General features: G+C 46.8%; 1 protein-coding gene across 1 annotated transcript; it reads left to right on the top strand.

The window, feature by feature from the left end:
- The first annotated feature begins 1,051 nt into the window (after nt 1–1,051).
- LOC127449653 (uncharacterized) lies at nt 1,052–4,236 on the top strand. The gene is made up of 3 exons (XM_051713203.1): nt 1,052–1,227; nt 1,436–1,502; nt 1,882–4,236. Exons 1-3 carry the CDS (start codon nt 1,073–1,075, stop codon nt 2,416–2,418), a joined length of 759 nt encoding a protein of 252 aa, XP_051569163.1. The 5' UTR covers nt 1,052–1,072; the 3' UTR covers nt 2,419–4,236.
- Nucleotides 4,237–25,984: the final 21,748 nt, after the last annotated feature.

Below are 25,984 nucleotides of genomic sequence, written 5' to 3'. Positions count from 1 at the left end.
AATAACACAGGAAATCAGTATGTTAGTTCATATTTTTTTTCCACCCAAATTTGGATCTTATGTGCCAAATTCCCACTAAGTGCCACCTTGTGGCAATTGGTCATACACCGAAAATCACCCACACTGAGTTCTGTTTTTTATTCAGTCATGCTCTACATGGCGCAGGCAGATACTGTAGGTCCTTTGAACACCTAATTTGTTATCCAGTTAACTTGTGTACTCTCTCTTTGTCTAGCATTTTAATTGCCTCAGTTGTTTGCAGGATAGCCAGTTTCACTGCATTGAAACGCTATGAGAGTTTCTCTCTGAAACCCTCCTCCTCCCCAGCACCAATGCTCTAGATATGTTTATCTGGGATTGTATGTATGTCTAATTGCGCAGCAGCATCATTTTCTACATGCTTGATGCAGGATGTCTTATGTAAGTATTGTGCAAAGAGTCTCATGACCAACACTCGCTGGAGGGACTTTTTCCCTGCACCATTACAGTTTTTCTCAATTGCTAAAACACTGTAACCAGGTTTTTGAACTAAAATTTCAAAACCATAATGCCATTTATCAAAAAGCACACCCATTTCCCTAAACTATAAACACTATTCCCCTGTTTTGACACGAGTCAGATTTGTTGAACTGTCACTGCAAAACTCAACACACAAATCCCTTCATTTCTCATTGCCTACACCATGTGGTCATTTAGAAAGCATTAGCATTCAATATTGTTCACTCAAGTCAGCACAACTTGAGCTCAATTAGCACACAATTACCCAGGTGGAAACACTAAGAGTCAAAATTGATCACACACCAATCAGAAATTTCAGTAGATAGATAAAAGGGCCCGAGTCAGTTCATTCAGTTTTGGAACAATGGATCCAGAGAGACGTGAAGGAAGAGGTCGAGGACACTGGAGAGGAGGAGGAGGAAGAGCAGTAGGGAGTGGAGGAAGAGGTGAAGGAAGAGGAAGAGTAGGAGGTGGAGGATGAGTAGGGAGAGGAGGAAGAGGAGGAGGTGGAGGAGGAGGAGGGAGTGGAGGAAGAGGAGGAGGACGATGACAAGGAAGAGGAAGGGCAAGGGCAATGAGACAAGCAGTCTTGGATGAAATTCGTCCCACTCTAGTTATCCATGTCCTTGTCCATGGTACGACTATGAAGGAGGCTGGGCAACGAGTACAGCCAAACTTGAGTCACTTCACCGTCGCCTCGATCATAAGAACCTTCAGGGAGGAAAACAGGTAGGTGTAATTCAGACTGCTCTCTACTGTAACTTCTGAGTGCTGTACTCTGTGCTGTTACAACACATATATGTACTGTAGCTGTTGCACTATACTAATAAAAAGATATGCATCAAACTGCCTCACATACAGATAGAGTTTCTGTATGCTCCCATTTTGTAAAAAGGATGTGTTACAGTTACAGTAATCAGTACCTCTATTTTTGTAGGACACAGAGACAACCACCTGGTGGAGGCAGGCTAAGGCTTTTGTCGGAGGAGCAAGAGAGGGAGCTGGTAAATATGGTCATTGCCAACAATGTAATCCGCCTGCAAGAGATTCAAAGGAGAGTGATTGAAGACAATCACCAATTTTGAAGGATAAATGCCTTCAGCCTCTCCACAATTGATTGCATCCTCCGAAAGCACTGTTTCCAGATGAAACAGGCCTACCGCATTACTTTCGAACAAAACTCTGACAGAGTGAAAGACCAACATCTGGAATATGTTAAAGTATGTGTTTTTATATTGTATGAAGTACTGTGTACCGTCACAGTATAGCAGTACAGCAGTTTATACTGTAGCACAAAGTACATCTGGTGGTCTGCCATTTGTGCCCTCTTGAACTGTGTTTCAGGGTAGTCATTTACTCTATTGTGTTTCATGTGTTTTGCAGAGAATATTTGAGATTGAAGGCCAGCCTGTTCCCCATGAGATTATCTTTTTTGATGAGGCTGGATTTAACTTGACCAAAAGGAGAAGGGGGAGGAAAATGATTGGCCATCGGACTATTGTGAATGTCCTGGGCCAGCGAGGAGGGAACGTCACTATATGCACGGCCATCAGCCAACGAGGGGTACTCCACCGCCATGCCATTCTTGGACCCTATAACACTATGCTCCTCCTTGGTTTCCCTGATGGTCTAAGAGAGTGTGTGTTCCAGCTTAACCAGAGGGAGCCAGCACAACCAGAGCAGCCTCGCTACATTGTTGTTTGGGATAACGTCAGCTTCCATCGCGCTGCTCTGGTTCGTGACTGGTTTACCAATAACCCAAGGTTTTCCAACATCTTTCTGCCTGCATACTCTCCCTTTCTAAACCCGATAGAGGAGTTTTATTTGCGGAATGGCGGTGGAAAGTGTATGACCGAAAACCTCACATCCGTGTTCACTCCTCCAGGCCATGGAAGAAGCCTGCCTAGACATTTCAGTTGATGCGTGCCAAGGGTGGATCAGGCATGCAATGTGATTTTACCCCCGCTGCCTGGCTAGGGCCAATATAGCCTGTGATGTTGACGAGATTTTACATTAAGGACTAAAAAATGTGCAAATGTATACATTTGTTGTGTCTTTTGTTGTGTTCATCATGCGAAAAGGTTTTTGAGGGGGAGAACCACAAGCAACATAACTTATTACCGGTTTTGTAGTATTGTTCTGAATTTATCTCGCCGGTGTGTAAGACTATGTTGTAGTGTGTGTGTTTTTGAGGGCTTGTGTGTCATGTCTGAGGGCAAAGTTTGGTTTTTCAGCAAGATTGAATGGTTTTGAGTGGAGAGCTTCATTTTGACCTGAAAATAGGAAGTTTGGGGAATTGGGTGAGAAGTTATGGATTTGTGTTTAGAGTTTCGAGAAAAGGGGGCATAATTTCAAGAACTGTGTTTAAGCAATTGAGAAAAACTGTAATATGACAAAGACACAGAGAACAAGAGGACTTATTTATACAAAGACTAAGTAAACGAGACACACCTGGGATCAATCAAGGGGAGCACACAGAACAGAGACAAGAAACAAAAATATACTTCAAAATAAGTCCTAATCCTCCTAGCGACCTCTAGTGGCCGCTAGGGGAATGTCCCATGTATAAACAGTATATACAACACTGGAAAAAATTAAGAGACCACTGCAAAATTATCAGTTTCTCTGGATTTACTATTTATAGGTATGTGTTTGAGTAAAGTGAATTTTTTTTATTTTATTCTATAAAGTACTGACAACATTTCTCCCAAATTCCAATTAACAATATTGTCATTTAGAGCATTTATTTGCAGAAAATGACAACTGGTACAAATAACAAAAAAGATGCAGTGGTTTCAGACCTTGAATAATGCAAAGAAAACAAGTACATATTAATTTTTTTAAACAACACAATACTAATGTTTTAACTTAGGAAGAGTTCAGAAATCAATATTTGGTGGAATAACCCTGATTTTCAATCACAGCTTTCATGCATCTTGGCATGCTCTCTACCAGAGACTTTATGCCACTCCTGGTGCAAAAATTCAAGCAGCTCGGCTTTGTTTGATGGCTTGTGACCATCCATCTTCCTCTTGATCACATTCCAGAGGTTTTCAATAGAGTTCAGGTCTGGAGTTTGGGCTGGCCGTGACAGAGTTTTGACCCAGTGGTCCTCCATCCACACATTGATTGACCTGGCTGTGTGGCATGGAGCATTGTCCTGCTGGAAAAACCAATCCTCAGAGGTAGGGAACATTGTCAGAGCAAGAAGTTTTCTTCCAGAATAACCTTGTACGTGGCTTGATTCATGCATCCTTCACAAAGACGAATCTGCCTGATTCCAGCCTTGCTGGAGCACCCCAGATCATCACTGATCCTCCACCTGGTCGTCTAATGGTTAGACGGAGACCTGGAGAGGCCTTCAAGCCACAGTGTCTCGCACCCACTGTGAAATTTGGTGGAGGATCGGTGATGATCCAGGGGTGCTTCAGCAAAGTTTTTTTCAAAGTGATTTGACCAAATTAGCAATTTAGCATGATTACTCAAGGATAAGGTGTTGGAGTGATGGCTGCTAGAAATGGGGCCTGTCTAGATTTGATCAAAAATTACTGTTACTGTAATGGTGCTGTTTTATACATCAGTAATGTCCTGAATATACTTTGTGATCAGATGAATGCCACTTTGGTGAATTAAAGTACCAATTTCCTTCTGAAACAGCAAAATCTGCACATTATTCCAAACTTTTGTCCAACAGTGTATATATATATATGTATACAAACATACTGTGACACATCATGTTTGTTTATGTTTGAGGTAACCTGTTATGTCACCGTTTGGCTCTCAGGTCAGTGGAAAAGCGTGGCTGGTTTACGATATGCTCCAGATTGCTCCGGCCGTGAACCAGCAGAGCAGAGGCTCGGAACGAGAATCATCGCAATTTCAGTGGAAAAGGCCTATCAGAGAGCAAGGCACTAGAGAGCCAGGTACTAGGGAACTCAGAGGGCAAGGCATTGGAGAGCAAGGCAATAGGGGACTCAGAGGGCAGGGTACTAGAGAGCAAGGCACTAGGGGACTCAGAGTTTGAGGCATTAGGGAGCAAGGCACTAGGAGACTCAGAGGAAGTTGCACTAGAGAGCAAGGCACTAGGGGACTCAGAGGGTGAGGCACTAGAGAGCAAGGCACTAGGGGACTCAGAGAGTGAGGAACTAGAAGGTACTAGAGAGCAAGGCACTAGAGAGCAAGGCATTTGGTAACTGTGGGGGCAGAGCCACTGGGGACTCTGGAGGTGGAGACTCAGGGGGTGAGGCCACTGGAGGCGGAGGCTCAGGGGGCTAAACCGCAAGAGGTGGAGTCTCAAGGGGCTAGGCCGCTGGAGGCAGAGACTCAGGGGGCGAGGCCGCAGGAGGCGGAGGCTCAGAGGGCGATGCCGCAGGAGGTAAAGTCTCAGAGGGTGCATGGTCACGGCGGCCGGGGACAAAGCGGGGTGCTAAGCACACTCAAATGAAGCTTAGAACACCCTCAATTGCAGACCAGGGCAAACTGCTGCCCTCGGGTCAATTTTTCATGAATGTTTTTTATTAAATCTTTCATTTATCTGGCTTTGGGACCTATTGTGCATCCATAAGCTTTTAATATGCTCAGGGTTGCCAGATAATCAGAGATTTATACTTGCACAAATATGAAATATTTCACCTTATGTCATAACTTAATTGATGCAATCTGGCAACCATGCGTGCGAGTGTGGGCACTCTCTCCTCTTTGGAAAAAAACTTTAAAGTGCTCAATAGTGCAATATTCTGCTCAAAGAAAGGTGTGATGCAGCCACTCCGTGTCCATTCGTGATGCCGCATGTGCTGTTTAGTGCCAAGTCTGCGAGCAAACCTTTTCAGTGATGAACTTTAGTAAAATTCCAATAGATTTTCACATCATTCGCACACGGAGGGGACACGCGAGCAAAACCAAGCAAGAGAGGAATATGTTTGTTCTTTGTGTTATTTGTAAAATGCTGAAGTCACTCACACCTGTGTGTGAATGTTACTCTGGCAGTAATCATTTATCAGTGTCATGCAGCCTGTTTTATTCAGTTGTGTGCTGAATGGGATGCCAAATAAACCATTGACAACACTCACATCATGATCCATGAGCGTGTGAACAGGTTGATAATGCTTTCAGAATAAAACAACTTTGTCCACTTTGCGACTGTAACATCCAAGGTTGTTACCCCTCCTACCAACCACCAGAGGGAGTCCTCTCCCGAATACTGATCGTCTCCCATTTCTTCTCTGCTCATTTCCTGTTTTCACCATGTATAACTAGCCATTCACTCCATTGTTTCTTTGCGAAGTATTGCCAGTTTACCCTGCCTTACCAAGCGTTTTTCCATTGCCTTTACTGTTTGTTCTCGTGTTATGACCATTGCCTGTTTTACTGGATTTACTGCTTTTTGGATAACCCTTTGTTTTGTTTGCCTGATTGGACTCATTGTTTGTATATTGTATTTAACCGCCTGCTTACCAACTACGTCTATCTGCCTGCCGATTTGGATTGTTTGCTTGTGTTCTCTAATAAACTTCCTGCACATGGATCCTAACACCGTCTCCACCTCTAATTCTACAGTCTCAGTACAGACCCAGGCATCCACTGTATCACCTGAACCCATGCAAGTTGTTTACGCTTGTGTCTCTATGGAAGAATGCCAATGGTGACAGAATGAAAAGCTTTGCTACTACTGTGGTTTACCAGGCCATATCAATGCTGCATGCCCACGCAAGAAATCAAGTTCCATGAAATCAAGGCAGCATATGAGTACCCTGAACTTTGTATCACCCACCTTTCACAGGTTTTTGTTGCTGGTAGAGGTTTCCATTGGTGATCTTGCAAGATGTTTTTCGGCATTAGTGGATTCTGGGGCTGCTGTGAATCTCATTAATCAAGAGATCGTCCAAGAGCTCAATATACCCACAATTCAATGCTTCCCAACGATCAACATCACCACTATTGACAACGCTCCTATTGGTACTGGTATAACCCAACAGACCGTTCCTATAACCATCAAGATTGGACTATTTCATGTGGAAAACATTTCACTATATGTCATCAACTCATCCTTGGGTCATCCTTGTCTGGCCGTCCACAACCCATTGATATCCTAGAACCAAGGTGAGCTCAAGCAATGGTCAAGTTCTGTCATGAACATTGTCTCCATGTTGCTGTTTCCATGCCTTGTTTACTACCAGTGTGGAAAGTCCTGAGTCACAAAGAAAAACCATGATACCTGAGGAATATGCAGCGTTCCATGATGTGTTTAGTAAGGTCAAAGCTACACAACTTCCTCCTCATCGTCCATGGGACTGTGCCATTGAACTTCTTTCCAATACGGCCCCAACAAGAAACAAGGCCTACCCATTGTCACGCCCTGAGAACCTTGCCATGGAAAATTACATCGAGGAGGCAAGGGCATTCATCCCTCCACCTCCCCAGCAGCTGCAGGCTTCTTTTTCGTGGAGAAGAAAGATGGGGGCCTCCGTCCATGTATTGATTATCGAAGCCTGAACTCTGTCACCACTAAGTACCGTTACTCACTGCCACTTATCCCCTAAGCCCATGAACAACTCCGAGAGGCAAATATCTACACCAAGCTTGTTCTAAGAAGTGCTTATAACTTCATCAGGATGACATGAAGCCCTAGTCGGCTGAGGTGTGAGAGCACCAGTTCCCTGTGTGCACACAACACATCCCGAGAGTGAGCTAGAATTGGCCAATCATTGAGATAGTTGAGGATACGAATGCCCACTTCCCTTAGCGTGGCAAGGGCTGCCTCTGCGACCTTCGTGAAGACGCGAGGGGACAAGGACAGGCCGAAAGGGAGGACCTTGTACTGATACGCCTGACCCTCGAATGCAATCCGCAGGAAGGGTCTATGTCGAGGTAGAATCGAGATGTGGAAGTACGCGTCCTTCAGGTCTACTGCCGCAAACCAATCTTAATGCCGGACGCTTGCCAGAATGCGTTTTTGCGTCAGCATCTTGAACGGGAGTCTGTGTAAAGCCCGGTTCAGTACTCACAGGTCCAAGATTGGCTGCAACCCACTGCCTTTTTTTGGTACAATGAAATAGGGGCTGTAAAACCCCTTCTTCATCTCGGCCGGAGGGACAGGCTCTATCGCATCCTTCCGTAGGAGGGTAGCGATCTCCGCGCAAGGTAGCAGCATTTTCATCCTTCACCAAGGTGAGGTGGACACTGCTGAATCTGGGCGGACGCCTGGTGAACTGAATCGCGAAGCCGAGTTGGACGGTCCGGATCAGCCATCGTGATGGATTGGAAAGCGCAAGCCATGCATCCGAGCTCCGGGCAAGGGGGACCAAGGGGACAATCTCGTCTGACGTACTGGTGGGTGGGGCCTCGTGGCGGGGCAGAGCCTGAGGTGCCATGCCATGTTGTGGCCATGCTGAGTTCGGGGACATTGAAGCACTTAGCTGGCTCCTTGTGACCACCCCTGGAACAGCCTGGGACAGGGGAGGAAGAGGTCTGTCCTCATGACCCATGGAGACTGTCACATCGGGGGTGGATTTGTGCCACAGCTGGGCGCGCAGGGGTGGGGAGACCGCCGCTGGAGCACCAAACCTGCCAAAATGGAATGGTGGACAGTGGTCATGATGACAGTCATGCACACCGGGTATGTGACCCAGGGAATGAGAAAACCGCTCTTTTGCTGAACTGTTGGGTACCGCAGCCACTTGGGCATGCGGCGAAATTAAATAAAAAAAGGCAACAAAAGATTCTCCTCCCGGCCCTCCACTGGGGGATGGAGTGGTCTGCTTACCAGCTCCAAGGCAGTGGGTTTCGTTGTCCCTGGGTCACCCGTCTCAGGGGTGCTTCGAAGCCTTTCGCGGGTTCTAGGCGGCCGGCCGTGAGACGGGTGGGTAGCATCTGCTTCCTGCGGTGGGCTCCACGCCGGGGCTGGGCCGAAGGGGCGGGCTGCGGCGGAGCCGGTGCAGTCACTGCAGGGGGACATCCTTAACGACAAGCTGGCAGGGTGCGGGATCTTGAGCCGCGCCAGGGCAGGATGTGCCAGATAACCTCCGTCTGCTGCTTCAATGTCGAGAACTGCTGGGCGAAGTCCTCGACGGTGTCGCCGAATAGGCCAAATTGGGAAATGGGGGCAGCAAGGAACCGTGCCTTGGTGGCCTCTCTCATCTCGACCAGGTTGAGCCAAAGGACCACCAAGGTGGACATCGCCTGCCCGAGAGACCGCGCTGTGACCATCGTCACCTGGAGAGCAAGGTCAGTTGCCGGGCACAGCTCCTGCATCAAATCGGGGGCAGAACTACCCTCGTGCAGTTCCTTTAGTTCCTTTGGCTTGGTGGACTTGCAGGAGAGTCATGGCATGCAGGGTGGAGGTGGCTTGTCCAGCGGCACTGTAGGCTTTGGCCGTCAGGGATGACATAAACCTACAGGCCTAGGACAGGAGCTTTGGGCGCCTGCGCCAGGTGGCGGCGCTCTGCAGGCATAGGTGCACCGCGAGTGCCTTATCCACCGGTGGAATCGCCAAATAAACCCTGGCCGCACCGCCATCGAGGGTAGTGAGGGTGGGGGAGCTGAAAGATTGGGACCTGGCAGTAAAAGGTGCTTCTCACGATCTTGTCAGCTCCTCGTGCACTTCCGGGAAGAAAGAAACTGGAGCGGGGCATGGCTGTGAGTGGCACCGCGAGCCCAGGAACCAATCATCGAGCTGCGAGGGTTCAGGGGAGAGCAGAGGGTTCCACTCTAGCCCAACGCTCACGGCTGCCCAAGAAAGCATGTCCGTCATTTCTGCGTCAGCCTGTGACTGGGCGACCGTACCCAAGGGGGGGAGCCCAGCTGAGGCTTCCGTGTCCAACTGGATGAGCCTGCTCTCCGATGCTGCGTTCAAGAGCTCATCAGCTTCGCGGGCTTCAAACAAGACAATCCGTGAGACAAGCCGACAAACTCATCCAGAAGCCCGATCGGGGCAGACAAGCGTGCTGGGGAATGGGAGGTCCGTGGGGGGATACCCGGTGGAGGTGGTCCCATTGGGGTCCCCAGTACTAGCCGCACTGGCCTCATACCCGTAGGTAGAAGGACCGAGGCAGGGAGCCACTGGGGTGGCTTGCTTTCTTACGAAAGCAAGCCGTGACCGCAACATTGCCATGAGTACATAATCCATCCACGAATGCTGTCTCCGCATGGGTCGCGCCCAGACACGAAAGACAGCGGTCGTGACCGTCAGAAGTTAAGAGATAACGACCGCAACCAGGAATTTTACACAAACGGAGAGGCATCTTTAAAAAGACGCATCTTTAAAAAGACGTTCCGTGTGTGCCGCTCTTTTAGAGAAATATACTCTTTTAGAGAAATATACTCTCGTATTTCTGCCGAAGCGCCCAGGGGTGTTCTCTGCAGTGCACCAGTGCAGAGGAGGGAGAAGCCGCTGAAATGCGCCGTCAGATCCAGCAGAGGTGAATGAACAGTCAACTCAGTAAACATCGACCGTTCGGCTCCGAAGAGAAAATCTGAATGAGTGGTTGCATATCAGCTCCTTTTATACCTATATGTCTGGGGGAGTTGTATGCAAATACCACTCGCCAATTTTCACTGGCCTTTTATCAAAGACCAGAGGTGTCTCGGGCTCCCAAGATTGACCCCTAGTGTCACTACATCGACACAATGTCGAGTGAGTGACAGATAGGGAACTGCATTCATCACCACCAGGGGGTACTATGAATATATGGTCATGCCGTATGGACTTGCTAACAACGAGATTTTCAGAGACTTATTGAATCATTGTGTGGTGGCCTACATTGACGACATCCTTATCTACTCTCAAGACAAGACACAGCATATACAGCATGTCAAGATGGTCCTATCACGTCTCCAGAAACACCAGCTTTTTGTCAAGACAGATAAATGTGAGTTTCATACCTCTCATACCACATTCCTAGGCTACAATATCAGCCACCAAGCTGTAGAGATGGATGTATCTTAGATAACTTCAGTTACTGATGGCCTTGACCTTCCACACTGAAGGAACTACAGTGGTTCCTGGGCTTTGCAAACTTCTATCGCTGTTTCGTCAGAAATTACAGTATCATTCCAGCACCACTCATGTCTTTGCTCAAGGGTAAGCCAAACAATTTGACATGGAACGATGGCGCATACCAAGCCAAAGAACTATTTCCCTGGTATGTAGTTCCTTCTGGTGGCCATCTTTGGTTCATGATGTTACTAATTATGTGATATCTTGTCAGGTGTGTGCCCAATCCAAGACCCCCAGAGAACTGCCCACGGGGTTGCTCCAACCACTACCAATACCTCAAAGACCATTGTCCCACCTGTCCATCGACTTCATCACAGACCTGCCAAACTCCAATGGATACACTACCATTTTGGTAATAATTGATCGATTTTCAAAATCATGTAGACTTGTCCCTCTCAAGGGTTTACCCACTGCCATGGAAACCGCTAATGCTTTGTTCCACCAAGTATTTAGAGTCTATCGTTCACATCCCGAGTTTGACAGGCGTTCTGCAAGCAACTGGACATCAATGTGAGTCTCACCTCTGGCTATCACCCTCAAGCCAACGGACAGGTAGAACGTTTAAACCAGGAGATTGGAAGATATCTTCAGAGCTATTGTAGCTGTGAACAGGAGAAATGGAGCGACTTCTTGCTACCTCTGCGGGACTAACCCCCTTCCAATGCGTGCTGGGCTACCAACCCCCGATCTTCCCTTGGTCAGGAGAACCTTCTACAGTGCCAGCAGTGGACGATTGGATTAGGCGAAGCGAGAGGGTGTGGGACAGCGCACATGTCACAACGCTTCCAGGCTGACCGACGGAGGTGCCCCCATCCCAACTATCAGCCAGGACAGAGGGTCTGGTTGTCCATAAGGGATCTCAAGTTGCGGCTACACTGCAGGAAGCTCAGTCCAAGGTATGTGGGTCCTTTCAGAATTATCCATCAAATAAACCCTATTACTTACCGTTTAGAGCTTCCTGCTAACTACCGCATCTCTCCTTCCTTCCATCCTTGCTGAAACCCATCCACCGTCTGGCTCTGGAAACACAGATTCTAAGCCTCCGCCTATGGACCAGAGGAGAGATCATGGGTAGCCGCCAAAGACATATTGGACCTGTTCCTGATCCAAGAATTTCATCAAGCCCATCTTAATCATCCAGCACCACGACCAAGGGGATTGGGGGGGGGGTTCTGTAACATCCAAGGTTGTTACCCCTCCTACCAACCACCAGAGGGAGCCCTCTCCCGAATACTGATCGTCTCCCATTTCTTCTCTGCTCATTTCCTGTTTTCACCATGTATAAATAGCCATTCACCTCCATTGTTTCTTTGCGAAGTATTGCCAGTTTACCTTGCCTTACCAAGTGTTTTTCCATTGCCTTTACTGTTTGTTCTCATGTTATGACCATTGCCTGTTTTACTGGATTTACTGCTTTTTGGATAACACTTTGTTTTGTTTGCCTGGTTGAACTGATTGTTTGGTATATTGGATGTAACCATCTGCTTACCGACTACGTCTATCTGTCAAACAATTTGGATTGTTTGCTTGTGATCTCTAATAAACTTCCTGCACATGGATCCTAACACCGTCTCCATGGCCAGTTCATTACAGCGGCCAACATTAAAATAAGCTTTTAAAATCTATAATTTCCGAATATTTTATTTTACTATTAAACCAGACTCCTGGTGTAGAGTGTTACATTGAATACTAAATTACCACTGCATTGAAGTATGGTAAAATAAACCATTAATAATTTTATTCAGCCTTTATTCAGTTTTACTAACACATGATAAAAAAGTAGCAGCAAAACTTCAAGCAATCGCAGAATGGTCCCATCAGCATCCACTTCAGAAAATTGTGCATCACTCATTGAGTGAATGCATGAATGCACTACTACTTCTGGGCTTAAAAGATACAACTATGCTGAACTTTTTATCTTCTCTCTTCCATGTTCTACTTAACAGCTGATGTGGCCCCTATACCAAAACAATTGCACACCTCTGCTCAATTGAATATGCAAGTCTAATACTGTAAATTGGCAAGCAGATTTCCTTGAATCCCATCAAACACACAAAAATCCCTGCAGTTTGTGAACACACAATTGCTGCATCAAAACTTAAAAACATGTATGATTGTGCAAATCAGTATGTCCTATTCTGCAGGTGCAGCATTTTGCTGTCAGCGACAGATCATGTGAAAAAAAATGAAGCAATAAATGTTTTGTACATAAAAATAAAAACTGTTATTTACGTTGTTTTAGTAGCATTTAAACATGATTTAATATATTTTTAAAATGTGTAATTACGATACATCTCCACTTTATACAGAGCACCCCCACTATTTTCAGAAGCACCCTCAGTGATTTTGATCTGGAACCGGGCCCGCCTAAGGGTGTGTTCACACTTGGCAGGTTTGGTTCGATTAAAACGAAATCTGGTGCGATTACTCTGTTAGTGTGGTTCATTTGAACAAGTGTGAACGCTGCCACCCGAACCTTGGTGCGCACCAAACAAGCAGACCAAGACCACCTGAATAATGGGTTTTGGTCCGCTTCCAAACGAAATCTGGTGCGGTTCGATTAATATATGAACGCGGCATGGACCAAAGACGTCTATATGGACCAATAACAGGAAGTCATTTGCCTAATACTGACCTTAAGCACACCTGGTCCTTCTCATCATGGAAGCTATGTTGCCCATTACTGTTCGGTACAGGCGTTGGAACCGCCATCAGCCGTCCTTGCAGCATATCTTCATTTTTGTGTGCAACGGAGGAATCCCTGGTGCTGTTTTGACTCCTTTACACATTTTATTAGCTCTTTGTTTGTTCTCAGTTGGTATACATATATAAATCCAACGAGTGCATTTAGCCCAGCAGCCAGCATTGTTTTGGATGTTCAGCAAGTTCCGTCGCAAAATATATGTCATAAAAGCTGTCCAATCAGGTTGTGACCTTATCCTTATGCCTTTTGTTTTGTATCTATAGATTCGGTGTTAAAAATGCCAGTGTGAACACTAAGTGAACCAGGACTAAATGTATCATTTTCTTTTTTGGTCCAGACCAAGAGAACCAAGAGAACCGAACTACAAGTGTGAACACACCCTAAGTGTCTCCAATTCTTAACGGTGTTGGAAAAACATGGAGCCACTGATGATGACCTCGACAGTATATATTGCTCTCTGATAAGACTGTGTCTTGAGTATGCATATGTGCTTTCAGTTGATTGCACAAAAAAAGCAAGTGACTGCCTTTGAAAGAGTACAGAAGAGAGCACAAAAAATAATTGAGAGAATGTCATGGTTACTTGTGTAACCTCCATTCCCTGATGGAGGGAACAAGACATTGTGTTGATGTAGTGACACTAGGGGTCACTCTTGGGAGCCCGAGACACCTCTGGTCTTTGATAAAAGGCCAATGAAAATTGGCGAGTGGTATTTGCATGCCACTCCCCCGGACATACGGGTATAAAAGGAGCTGGTATGCAACCACTCATTCAGGTTTTATGCTGAGGAGCCGATATAAGGTCCGGCCATTTTAGCGGGTAGTTCAGCGTTGTGGCAGGAGGGACACAACGTCTCGTTCCCTCCATCAGGGAATGGAGGTTACACAAGTAACCATTACGTTCCCTATCTGTCACTCACTTGACGTTGTGTCGATGCAGTGACACTAGGGGTCCCTATACGAAACGCCACAATTGGCTGAACTGTGTTACGTGAACTGGCGGTGTGTGACGGGCAGACTACTGTGTGCCTCATAGCCAGCACACCAGGTCGACACGTAACCTCCCCCAACATAGTTATGAGTGTCGAATGGCCCTTTGGGGACAAATCGACTACCCAAAAGATAGAGACAGGCTAACCCAGGCCTCTTTTCCCCTTCTTTTTTCCACTCCCTAAAAAAGAAGGGGGATTATCCGACTGGGCCGCCAGGTCTAGTCTGGGGGTGTCCATCCCAAGGGGAAGACACCGCGGAGACCACACCTCGCCCAAAGGGGGGGGGGGGATATTTAAGTGGAAGAATACGTCACATGGTCTTTCCGACCATGTGGAGAGTCTTCAAGGTAGATCCTACCCAACGGGGGAGGAGTTACTACAAACATGGAGACTGGGGCAGAGGGGCTCTGCCCAAGGAAGACGCAGTTTGCCAACAGGGAAACAAACTAGCGGAAGATATATAAATCGCATGGGGTTAGCCTTACAGGGAACCGTCACATGCGGAGCACCTACCCCAGAATAGGACTCTTAGTTAGCACATGTACTGGGCCGGCAGCGAGTCTCTCCGAAAACTCGACTGCTACAGGGCTTGGAGGAAGTCAACCAGGGAAAAAAACTTGTGAACACTACTGGGAATTAATGGTGCATGTCTTCAGCTCCAAAGGAGTTGGAAGGCGCTATGTGCAAGCGATACACCCGGCCGGCTATCCCGGGCTTATACACTTATGTTGCGTGCCACTACCTGGGACGAAACTGGTTCCACCCGGAGGTTGTAGAACCTTGCAAAGGTGTTAGGGAGGCACTCCTGGCCAGGGCCCAGGAAGCCGCTTCACCCCTGGTAGAATGGGCTTGCAGCACTACCAGGGGTGGCATGTCCTGGGCGTGATATGCCATAGTTATGGCGTCAATGAGGCAGTGGGCGATCCTCTGCTTGGAGACAGCGCTTCCTTTCCGCTGTGCACCAAAGCAGACAAAGAGCTGCTCAGAGATTCTAAAGCTCTGCGTGTGATCCAAATAGATGCGTAGAGCACGCACCGGACACAGCAACGACAGGGCAGGGTCTGCCTCCTCCTGGGGCATCGCTTGCAGGTTCACCACTTGGTCTCTAAAAGGGGTGGTGGGAACCTTGGGCACATAGCCCGGTCGGGGTCTCAGGATCACGTGAGAGTAGCCCGGACCGAACTCCAGGCACGTTTTGCTGACAGAGAATGCTTGCAGGTCTCCTACCCTCTTGATGGAAGTGCACGCAGTCAGGAGGGCAGTCTTCAAGGAGAGTGCCTTAAGCTCGGCTGACTGCAAAGGCTCAAAGGGGGCTCTCTGTAGACCCTGAAGAACTACAGAGAGGTCTGATGAGGGAACGAGGCACGGTCTGGGGGGATTCAGCCTCCTGGCGCCTCTTAGGAACCTGATGATCAGGTCGTGCTTCCCTAAGCACTTACCGTCGACTGTGTTGTGGTGTGCTGCTATGGCGGCAACGTACACCTTCAAGGTGGAAGGGGACAGTCTCCCTTCCAACCTCTCCTGCAGGAAGGAAAGCACTGATCTGACTGCGCATCTCTGGGGGTTTCCCATCGGGAAGAACACCACTTAGCGAACAGACGCCACTTAAAGGCATACAGGCACCTCGTAGAGGGGGCCCTAGCCTGAGTGATCATGTCTACCACCACAGGTGCCAGGGGGCCAGCTGTGTGCCAGCGCGTTTATGCTGAGGGGGGCCTCGTTCAGGGCGTACCAGAGCGGGCAGTGGGGAGGATTCTTGGGAGGCGAACAGGTGCACCTGTGCCTGTCGAATCGACTCCAAATCAGCTGGACTACCTGAGGGTGGAGACTTCACTCTCCCCTGAGGGTAACCTGTTGTGACAGCGCGTCCGCTGTAGTGTTGAGGTTGCCCGGGATGTGAGTGGCTCGCAGCGACTTGAAGTGCTGCTGACTCCAGAGGAGGAGATGGCGGGCAAGTTGTGACATACAACGAGAGTGCAGACCACCTTGGCGGTTGACATATGCTACCGTTGCCGTGTTGTCTGTCTGAACTAACACGTGCTTGCCCTGGATCAATGGCCGAAACCTCTGCAGGGTGAGCAGACTTGCCAACAACTTGAGGCAGTTGATGTGCCAATGCAGTCACGGGCCTGTCTACAAGCCGGCGGCTGCGTGCCCATTGCAAACATTGCCCCAGCCCGTTTTGGAGGTGTCCGTCGTGACCACGATGCGCCTGGAGACCAGTTCTAGGGGAACACCTGCCCGTAGAAATGAGAGGTCTGTCCAAGGGCTGAAAAGACGGTAACAGACCGGCGTGATGACCACACGATGTGTCCCGTGGTGCCATGCCCATCTTGGGACTCGAGTCTGAAGCCAGTGCTGAAGCGGTCTCATATGCATCAACCCGAGTGGGGTGGCCACCGCTGAGGATGCCATATGCCCCAGGAGCCTCTGAAAAAGTTTCAGTGGAACCGCTGTTTGAACGCCTTCAAACAGACCAACACCGACAGGGCGTGCTCGTTCGTGAGGCGCGCCGTCAAAGAGACTGAGTCCAACTCCAAACCGAGAAAAGAGATGCTCTGAACCGGGAGAAGCTTGCTCTTTTCCCAGTTGACCCGAAGCCCTAGTCGGCTGAGGTGTGAGAGCACCAAGTCCCTGTGTGCGCACAACATGTCCCGAGAGTGAGCTAAGATTAGCCAGTCGTCGAGATAGTTGAGAATGTGAATGCCCACCTCCCTTAGAGGGGCAAGGGCTGCCTCTGCGACCTTCGTGAAGATGCGAGGAGACAGGGACAGGCTGAAAGGGAGGACCTTGTACTGATATGCCTGACCCTCGAACGGCAGGAAGGGTCTGTGTCGAGGAAGGATTGAGACGTGGAAGTACGCGTCCTTCAGGTCTACCGCCACATACCAATCTTGATGCCGGACACTCGCCAGAATGCGTTTTTGCGTCCGCATCATGAACGGGAGTCTGTGTAAAGCCCAGTTCAGTACTCACAGGTCCAAGATTGGCCGCAACCCACCGCCTTTTTTCGGTACGATGAAGTAGGGGCTGTAAAACCCCTTCTTCATCTCGGCTATAGGGACAGATTCTATTGCGCCCTTCCGTAGGAGGGTAGCGATCTCCGCGCAAGGTAGCAGCATTTTCATCCTTCACCAAGGTGAGGTGGACACTGCTGAACCTGGGCGGACGCCCGGCGAACTGAATCGCGTAGCCGAGTTGGACAGTCCGGACCAGCCATCACAACGGATTGGAAAGCGCAAGCCATGCGTCCAAGTTCCGCGCAAGGGGGACCAAAGGGACAACGTCGTCGGACGTACCGGCAGGTGGGGCCTCGTGGTGGGGCGGAGCTCGAGGTGCCACACCATGTTGTGGCCGTGCTGAGTCTAAGGACATCGAAGCACTTACCTGGCTCCTTGTGACCACCCCTGGAACAGCCTGGGACGGGGGAGGAAGAGGCCTGGAGGAAGAGGCCTGTCCTCATGACCCGTGGAGACTGTCACATCGGGGGCGGATTTGTGCCACTGCTGGGCACTCAGGGGCGGGAGACCGCCGCTGGAGCACCAAACCTGCCAAATAGAGTGGTGGACGGTGGTCGTGATGATTGCCGTGCACACCGGATACGTGACCCAGGGAACAAGGTAACCGCTCTTGCTGAACTCTTGAGTACACTGGGGCGCAATTAAATGCAAAGGTAACAAAAAGATGGAGAGGTCTGCTTACCAGAGCAGCGGGTTTCGTCGTCCCTGGGTCGCCCGTCTCAAGGGCGCTTTGAAGCCTTTCACAGGTTCTGGGTAGCCGTGAGATGGGTGGCGTCTGCTTCATGAGGTGGGCTCCACGCTAGGGCTGGGCTGAAGGGGTGTGCTGTGGTGGAGCCGGTGCAGTCACCGCAGGGGGATGCCCTTGGCGACGAGTAGACGGGGTGCGGGATCTTGAGCCGCGCCGGGGCAGGATATGCCGGATAGCCTCCGTCTACTGCTCCACCGTCGAGAACTGCTGGGCAAAGTTCTTGATGGTGTCGCCAAATAGGCCAGCCTGGGAGATGGGAGCAGCAAGGAATCGTGCCTGTCGGCCTCACCCATCTCGAACAGGTTGAGCCAAAGGCAGCGCTCCTGGACCACTAATGTGGACATCGTCCGCCCGAGAGACCGCGCCGTGACCTCCGTCGCTCGGAGAGCCGAGCGCAGTTCCTGCATCAATCCCGGGATGGAACTACCCTCGTGCAGTTCCTTTAGCACCTTGGCGGACTTGCAGGAGAGCCATGGCATGCAGGGCAGAGGCGGCTTGTCCAGCGGCACCGTAGGCCTTGGCCGTCAGAGACGACGTAAACCTACAGGCCTTGGACGGGGGCTTTGGGCACCCGTGCCAGGTGGTGGCGCTCTGCGGGCATAGGTGCACCGCGAGTGCCTTTATCCACCGGGGGATTGCCGAATAGCCCTTGGCTGCCCCACCATTGAGGGTAGTGAGGGTGGGGATGCTGAAAAGATCGGGACCTGGCAGTAAAAAGTGCCTCCCACGACCTTGTCAGCTCTTCATGCACTTCCGGGAAGAAAGGAACGGGGGCGGGGCGTGGCTTTGAGCGGCGCCGCGAGCCAAGGAACCAATCATCGAGCCACAAGAGCAGAGGGTTTCACTCTAGCCGATGCTCGCGGCTGCCCGAGAAAGCATGTCGTCATCTCCGCATCAGCCTGTGACTGGGCAATCGTCCCCGAAGGGAGGAGCCCAGCTGAGGCTTCCACGTGTGACTGGACGAGCCCATTCTCCGTTGTTGTGCTCGAGAGCTCATCTCTTTCGCGGGCTCCGAATAAGAGGTCGAACTCGCCGTGAGACGAGCCGGCGGACTCATCCGGAAGCCCGATCGGGGCAGATGAGCGTGCTGGGGAACGGGAGGTCCGTGGGGGGATACCCGGCAGAGGCGGTCCCATTGGGGTCCCCAAATCTCCCCCAGTGCTAGCCGCGCTGGCCTCATACCCGTGGGTAAAAGGACCGAGGCAGGGTGCCTCTGGGGTGGCTTGCTTTCTTACAAAGGTGAGCCGCGACCGCATCGTTGCCATGGACATGTCCTTGCAATGAGAACATGACCATCCACGAACGCTGTCTCCGCGTGAGCAGTGCCCAGACATGAAAGACAGTGATCGTGACTGTCAGAAGGCGAGAGATAATGAGCGCAACCAGGAATAACACACAGTTGGAAAGGCATCTTTAAAAAGACGTTTTGTGCCGCTCTTTTAGAGAAATATACTCTTTTAGAGAAATATACTCTTATTTCTGCCGAAGCGCCCAGGGGCATTCTCTGCATTGCACCAGTGCAGAGGGGGGAGAAGCCGCTGAAATGCGCCTTCAGATCCAGCAGAGGTGAATGAACAGTCGTGGGAATTCAGCTCAGTGAGCACTCCCAAGAGTGACCCCTAGTGTCACTACATCGACACAACGTCGAGTGAGTGACAGACAGGGAACCACAAACACCTCAATACATCTACCTGATTTGCAACTTCAATTGCCTGTGAAATTAATTACTGAAATGTCCCAGGATCATCCCCTTCACAATCTTCTTACACCAACCAGGGGTGAAAAAACTGGATGGCTTCTTCGGAAGGAAAATAACTTAATATTAATTAAAGCAAGGATCAAACGTTTTGCGAATTCCACCATTCCCTTTGTTATCAGACTTTTTAATAGTAATAGAGCTGTCACTGAGAATTGATGACAGTACTTTTGAGTATGTTTAATCTGTTTGTTAATGTGATTTTATATTTGTCTTTTTTATATTTTTTATGTATTTTCTACATTAATTAAATTATGGTGTTGCTAAGCAGAAAGTAAAATAAATTTTAACTTCATAGTCCAGGAAAAAAGTAGCAATGGTGACGTTTTCATCATGAGACTGCCCTGATTGTGCAGAGGCATGTGTATGTTGTAGCAGCAATTCTTTGTTCTTGCTGTGCTTCATAGCAGTGTAAGCAAATGCAGTTTGCCATGACCAAAATAAAGAGAGTTGTTATGACTGAACTTTATATAAAACACTTTAAAAAAATTTTAGGCCAAACATTTGATTGACATCTTTGATATGACCTTTTTCTAAACTCAGAAGAAAGCATACAATAATGTACACACATGCAAACCACACAACCTCGCATTACTAACCAATAGCGCAGTCCACATATGCCAAAGATAAGCACAGTGCACTGCACAACTGGGGGCTTAATTACCCGGTGTAATCTCATTATTTTGTTTTCTAAACAGACTACTGAACAGCCTGCTAGCTGTGCACAGCTAATTGCCATTTCTCGAGGACAGAGTCACTGAGAGGAAAATCAAAGCCAACAGCAGAGGGTAAATTAGGACCACAACAGAACTAAAATATCAACCCCCAGGTCGCAAATCAGCATTTTTGCCACACCATTGACCTTTTTCGCATGTCTAACTGCACATTGAATAACACAACAGAGTGAAAAAAGATCTACATTTGAGATTAAAAACATATTGTGCACATTAAATACAGTAAGCTTGTTATTCATCTCCATCAACATTGTGAAAGTTTTCAGTTTTCTGGAAACTTTTCTAAAACCATTTTTTGTCTTATTCATCTACTGTTTAAGGGTAAATTATATTTATTGTGTCAAAATAATTGTCAGTAATAAATCATTAAAGAACAGTATTAGAGAACTAACCACTTGACCATTCTTTATACCTTAAATACAGATCACAATCCTTCATGTAAGTCACATTGGATTCAGGTCAGAACTGTGTTGGCCATTACTGAATTTTAAGCTTTTAACTGGCATACTGCTACTTTGTAGATTTAGCTGTATGGCATCATTGTGAGTATATAAAGATAATGTTTGTTGCCTGTTGGCTTTCTTGCAAGTGGACAGAATGATCTCACAGTGAAATTAGAAAGTGATTTATTTTTAGCTGAAATCAGGATGTGCTTACTGAAATTTGAAACACTGCCCCAGTGGCCAAAGCAGTAAATGTTGTTGGGCGTATGGGCATATGTGAGCTCAATTTTCCAGGTGTAATGTCCATGGAGGGTCGCCAAAATAGCATTGTGAAGTGAATTGTTTACAGCTGTAAATGCTGCAATACAGTGAAGGGGAATGCATATTTTATGAACTGTACCCCCCAACCCAAAGCCCCAAACCTAAACCTATGCATCAGTGGAGTAAAATTGTAATGTTAGAGGTAAAAATGCAACCTCAGAATAGAACTCATCAGTGTGATTACTTCCTGGTTTCAATGCGGGATCTGAACCAGGTCTGCCACACTGCTGACGCAATACGCTTCCGGTCATGCCACAAGGTAAGGTAAACCAATGAAGCTGCAAAAATGACTGATGGGAGATGCCACTTGTCAGTGAGTTGGCATAATGCGGGCAATCCTAGGGTACTGGAACTCCCAGAAACAACATGCTGTCTTCCTGTGTGTAGCGAATTTGGTAGTATAAATGTACACGGGATGGGTTAAAGTGCCCGCGTACCTCCACCATTATATGTAGGGAAACATTATGTGTGAGCTAGGAATTAAATTAAACTGTCTTTATTCTACATTATTATGTAAGGAAATTTATAATGGAATTAGTCGCGTTCGACAACCATTATAAATTAAATAAATTAATAATAACTAGATTATTTGTCTGAATAAACTTCTCCACCATTAAAATCAAAAAATTAAAATAACGTCTCGTTATATCCGCTCAGAATTTCTATTGTAAGGAATTAGCTTTAATAAGGGAATTATGATTAATTCTCTTATTGGAGTAATATTATTCTCATGGCTTATTGAAATTAGTATTACACATATTTAGGTACAGCTTTGAAGCGAAATCTTTAAAAACAGGGATGAGATTATTTATCAAAATATACCACTGTCAAATTATCTTTAAAAGGGAAATATAATTAATTAATCATAACTCGTTATAATCAATTATACATTTTTGGATCAGTTAATAGGATTAACTTGATGTAGCTGAATTAACATTACAATCAATTCATCTGTACATCCAGCGAACACTCAGTATTGATCGTCTATCAACTCTCAGAAAGGATATTTTTCATGGCCACAGAAAAATAACTCTTTCTTAGCATGTAGCTGTGATCAAATCGTTAAATTGACATTGATTTACAGGCCAGAATCATCTTGCAAGAATGTACACAAAAGCTTTATTTAACTAAATCACGAACACATAACTAATCTAAACAAACACACACACACACACACACAAATCACGCATACATGGGAAATGGAAAAGTGAAAGTGAATGACACCGGAAAAGAACAGGGGAATGAAGCTATGAAAAGAGTCATTTAACCATCTGAAAGAACCATCAGTTTCTTACTTCAAAGCACCTTTGTTAACAAAGAGGTTCACAGCTTATACTAAACTTCTGTTTAGTTAGTTAATTGTACGATACTTGCAATGCCTTGGCTGTTGAGAGAGCACCCGGATGCAGTCTCAGGAGAAAGTCTTGATGGTTCCTTGAGTCGATGGTATTGAAGTTGCAATCAATTTCTTCCAAGTTGAATGAAGAAATGATGATGAACTTGTGGTGTTAGTTTGACTCTGTTATGGTCGAGGAAGTTACACATGGCTTGATGTGTTAAGGTCTGCCGGCCCGCGACCTCATGGTTGGACTGGGTGTTTCCGGTCCCACATGAACAGCAACCATGAGAAGAAGGGAGAGAGAGAGAGAGAAGAGAGAGAGGGGGGTCACTCTGACAGTGCCCTTTAACTCCTGAGTTTGGCTTGACCAATGAGAAAGATGCAATTTTCCAGTGGGAAATGTTCCTTTGTTTGGCTGACTCATTTGCATGATTGGAATAAGCTGGCAGTTTGTACCCCTTTACGCTCTGATTAATATAACAAGCATATAATGCATGCTATGCTATAAGGGGGTGCTATACTCCAATGTGCAGGACGTCACACAAGGATTAATTTGATAGGAAGCATGATACCAATACTTTTACATTTTCTAGTGGTTCTGTCATAAAGCATGCATAAAACTGTATACAGTACAAAAGACACTATACGAGACACTATACACAATGCCCTGGGGATATGCATGTTCATTAAAAGAACAGTTTGTCTATAAATTAATGAAGAAAAGTCTGTTTTATGGGCTTTATGTGTCTTTCCTATGGGGGAATGGAGTGAGTTACTTTCCCCACATTCCTCTGCTTTTGCATGTGGCTACCTTCCCCCACCTGGAATGTCTCTGAGGTCCACTAGTTGCTGGACCAGTGTCAGCAAAGGGGGAGTAAAAGCTGATAATGATCAGTGGGAAAGCAGACATCTTGGAGTCTGCTTGGGCCTACTTGGACCTTTGCTTGTTATGGTCTTGAGACATCTGTTGGATTATTCATTAAATAATGAATAATTGTGTCTGATTGGTCCAGATGCTACATGTGTGATCATGTTGATGAGGAAGAGGTATGGATATTGGTACCATGTTCTTTTTATTGAAATAGGACATAACACATAAACACTTTATGAGGTACTAATACTATGAGGTAGTTTCAAAAGAGGCAACTAACTTAAAGGAATTGTTCACATGAAAATGAATAATTAATAATTTATACATAATTTAAATCATAATCTACTCACCCTCATGTCAAAATATGAAAGATAGAAGAGTAACATCTCTTAACATGATCTACATTTGTTTCTGCTCATAAATATTCTCTAAAATGAGTGAGTCCACCTAGACAACAATTAAAAACGTTGCAGTCCAAGAGCACTGTATGCCTGCAAACAACAACAAAACACATGATGTAGTGCCCCAATTGGAGAAAAAACAGGATGCATCTACTTTTAGAAGTGTTTATGTGTGAATACATGATGACAAGTGTGATACTATTCTCCTCCATCAGTGCTTTACAGATGTGTGGTTGTTTCCGAGGCACACACATATGAAATATTACACATTGGAACTATAGGAATTCTATTTTTCTACTGTAGACCCCAAAAAGACTTAACCTGATCTCTTCTTACCTCTATCAACCAGTGGGATGAAGTATGTGAACCTTTTGCTGCTGGTATGAACACATGCTCTCGACTATTGATATCAGGAGATTTCACTGTTCTCTAGCAAAGTACAGGAATGTACTGTGTAAGTGATGCACATACCTTGAAGTCCTTTGCATGTGCCAGAGCTTGTTATTTATGCACAACTATGATGCCAAGTGTTAAGGAACTTTGGCAAGAAATACTTCATTTGTACACATCCAAACACACACACAGAATAAGAACACACTACAGCATCATGGCATGACTAACCCCCCTGGGCGACATGTGATCGTGAACTGGGGTGACAGGCTGCTCCAACATTGGCCTCCATGTTTTGACGTTCTCTGAGCGTCTTTGCACGTTATTTACACAGCAAACAGTTTGTGCCCTTTACTTCCCTGTTCGTTTTCCATTCAGACCCTGCAGACTGCACTTTTCTCAGCTCTCATCCAGCACTGACTGGAGGGCAATATGCTCTCTGAGTTTGAACAAGAATAATAGTTTAGACCAGTGGTTCTCATTTATCTTTGTAACTCACCTATTGTATTTTTTATACAATATTCAAAGGCTCCCAGACAGGCAATGATATTTTATCCTGTGTTTGGGATGGAATGATGAGAAAGGTCCTTTTTTTTCCTTTTCTTTTCAAACTAGGGCTCAGTATATTTAAATTATATATATATATATATATATATATATATTTATTTTTTTTTTTTTTTTTTAATGAATTGTCCCTTTCAGAAAGAAAAAAGAATATATACTGTAATAAATCTGTTGTTTTTTAATGCAAAAGTTCTCCAGATGCAGAATCTGATAATGTGGACATTCATTCTTTGCAACTTAAACTCACTACTCACTCTTTTCAACTTTGACAACTGACAGTTGTTAAGGGGATAAATAAAGTGTTTTGGCATGTAAAGGTCCTGATAATGATGCCATGTTGCACTATATCTAGATTTTTTGTAATTTTAGCAATATTTCTAATGGTATGTTTATTTTTGAAAGTCAGTTTCTGCATAGCTACATATCTTAAAGTCTTGACTACAAAAATACAATAAAAAAATAAATAAAAATGTCATGGTTACTTGTGTAACCTCCATTCCCTGATGGAGGGAACGAGACGTTGTGTCGATGTAGTGACACTAGGGGTCACTCTTGGGAGCCCGAGACACCTCTGGTCTTTGATAAAAGGCCAATGAAAATTGGTGAGTGGTATTTGCATGCCACTCCCCCAGACATATGGGTATAAAAGGAGCTGGTATGCAACCACTCATTCAGGTTTTATGCTGAGGAGCCGATATAAGATCCGGCCATTTCAGCAGGTAGTTCAGCGTTGTGGCAGGAGGGACACAACGTCTCACTCCCTCCATCAGGGAACGGAGGTTACACAAGTAACCATGACGTTCCCTATCTGTCACTCACTTGACGTTGTGTCGATGTAGTGACACTAGGGGTCCCTACATGAAATGCCACAATTGACTGAACTGTGTTACGTGAACTGGCAGTGTGTGGTGGGCAGACTACTGTGTGCCTCATAGCCAGCACACCAGGTCAACACGTAACCTCCCCCAACATAGTTATGAGTGTCGAACGGCCCTTTGGGGACAAGTCGACTACTCAAGAGATAGAGACAGGCTTAACCCAGTCGTGACCTCTTTTCCCCTTCTCTTTTTCCACTCCATAAAAAAGAAGGGGGATTCTCTGACTGGGCCGCCAGGTCTAGTCAGGGGGTGTCCCTCCCAAGGGGAAGACACCGCGGAGACCACACCTCACCTAAAGAGAGGGGGGGATATTTAAGTGGAAGAATACGTCA

This window comes from Myxocyprinus asiaticus, chromosome 12 (assembly GCF_019703515.2).
Source record: "Myxocyprinus asiaticus isolate MX2 ecotype Aquarium Trade chromosome 12, UBuf_Myxa_2, whole genome shotgun sequence".
NCBI classification, from domain to species: Eukaryota; Metazoa; Chordata; class Actinopteri; order Cypriniformes; family Catostomidae; genus Myxocyprinus; species Myxocyprinus asiaticus.
The sequence above is the reverse complement of the archived record's forward strand: the minus strand, read 5'-3'. Positions and strand labels throughout refer to the sequence as shown.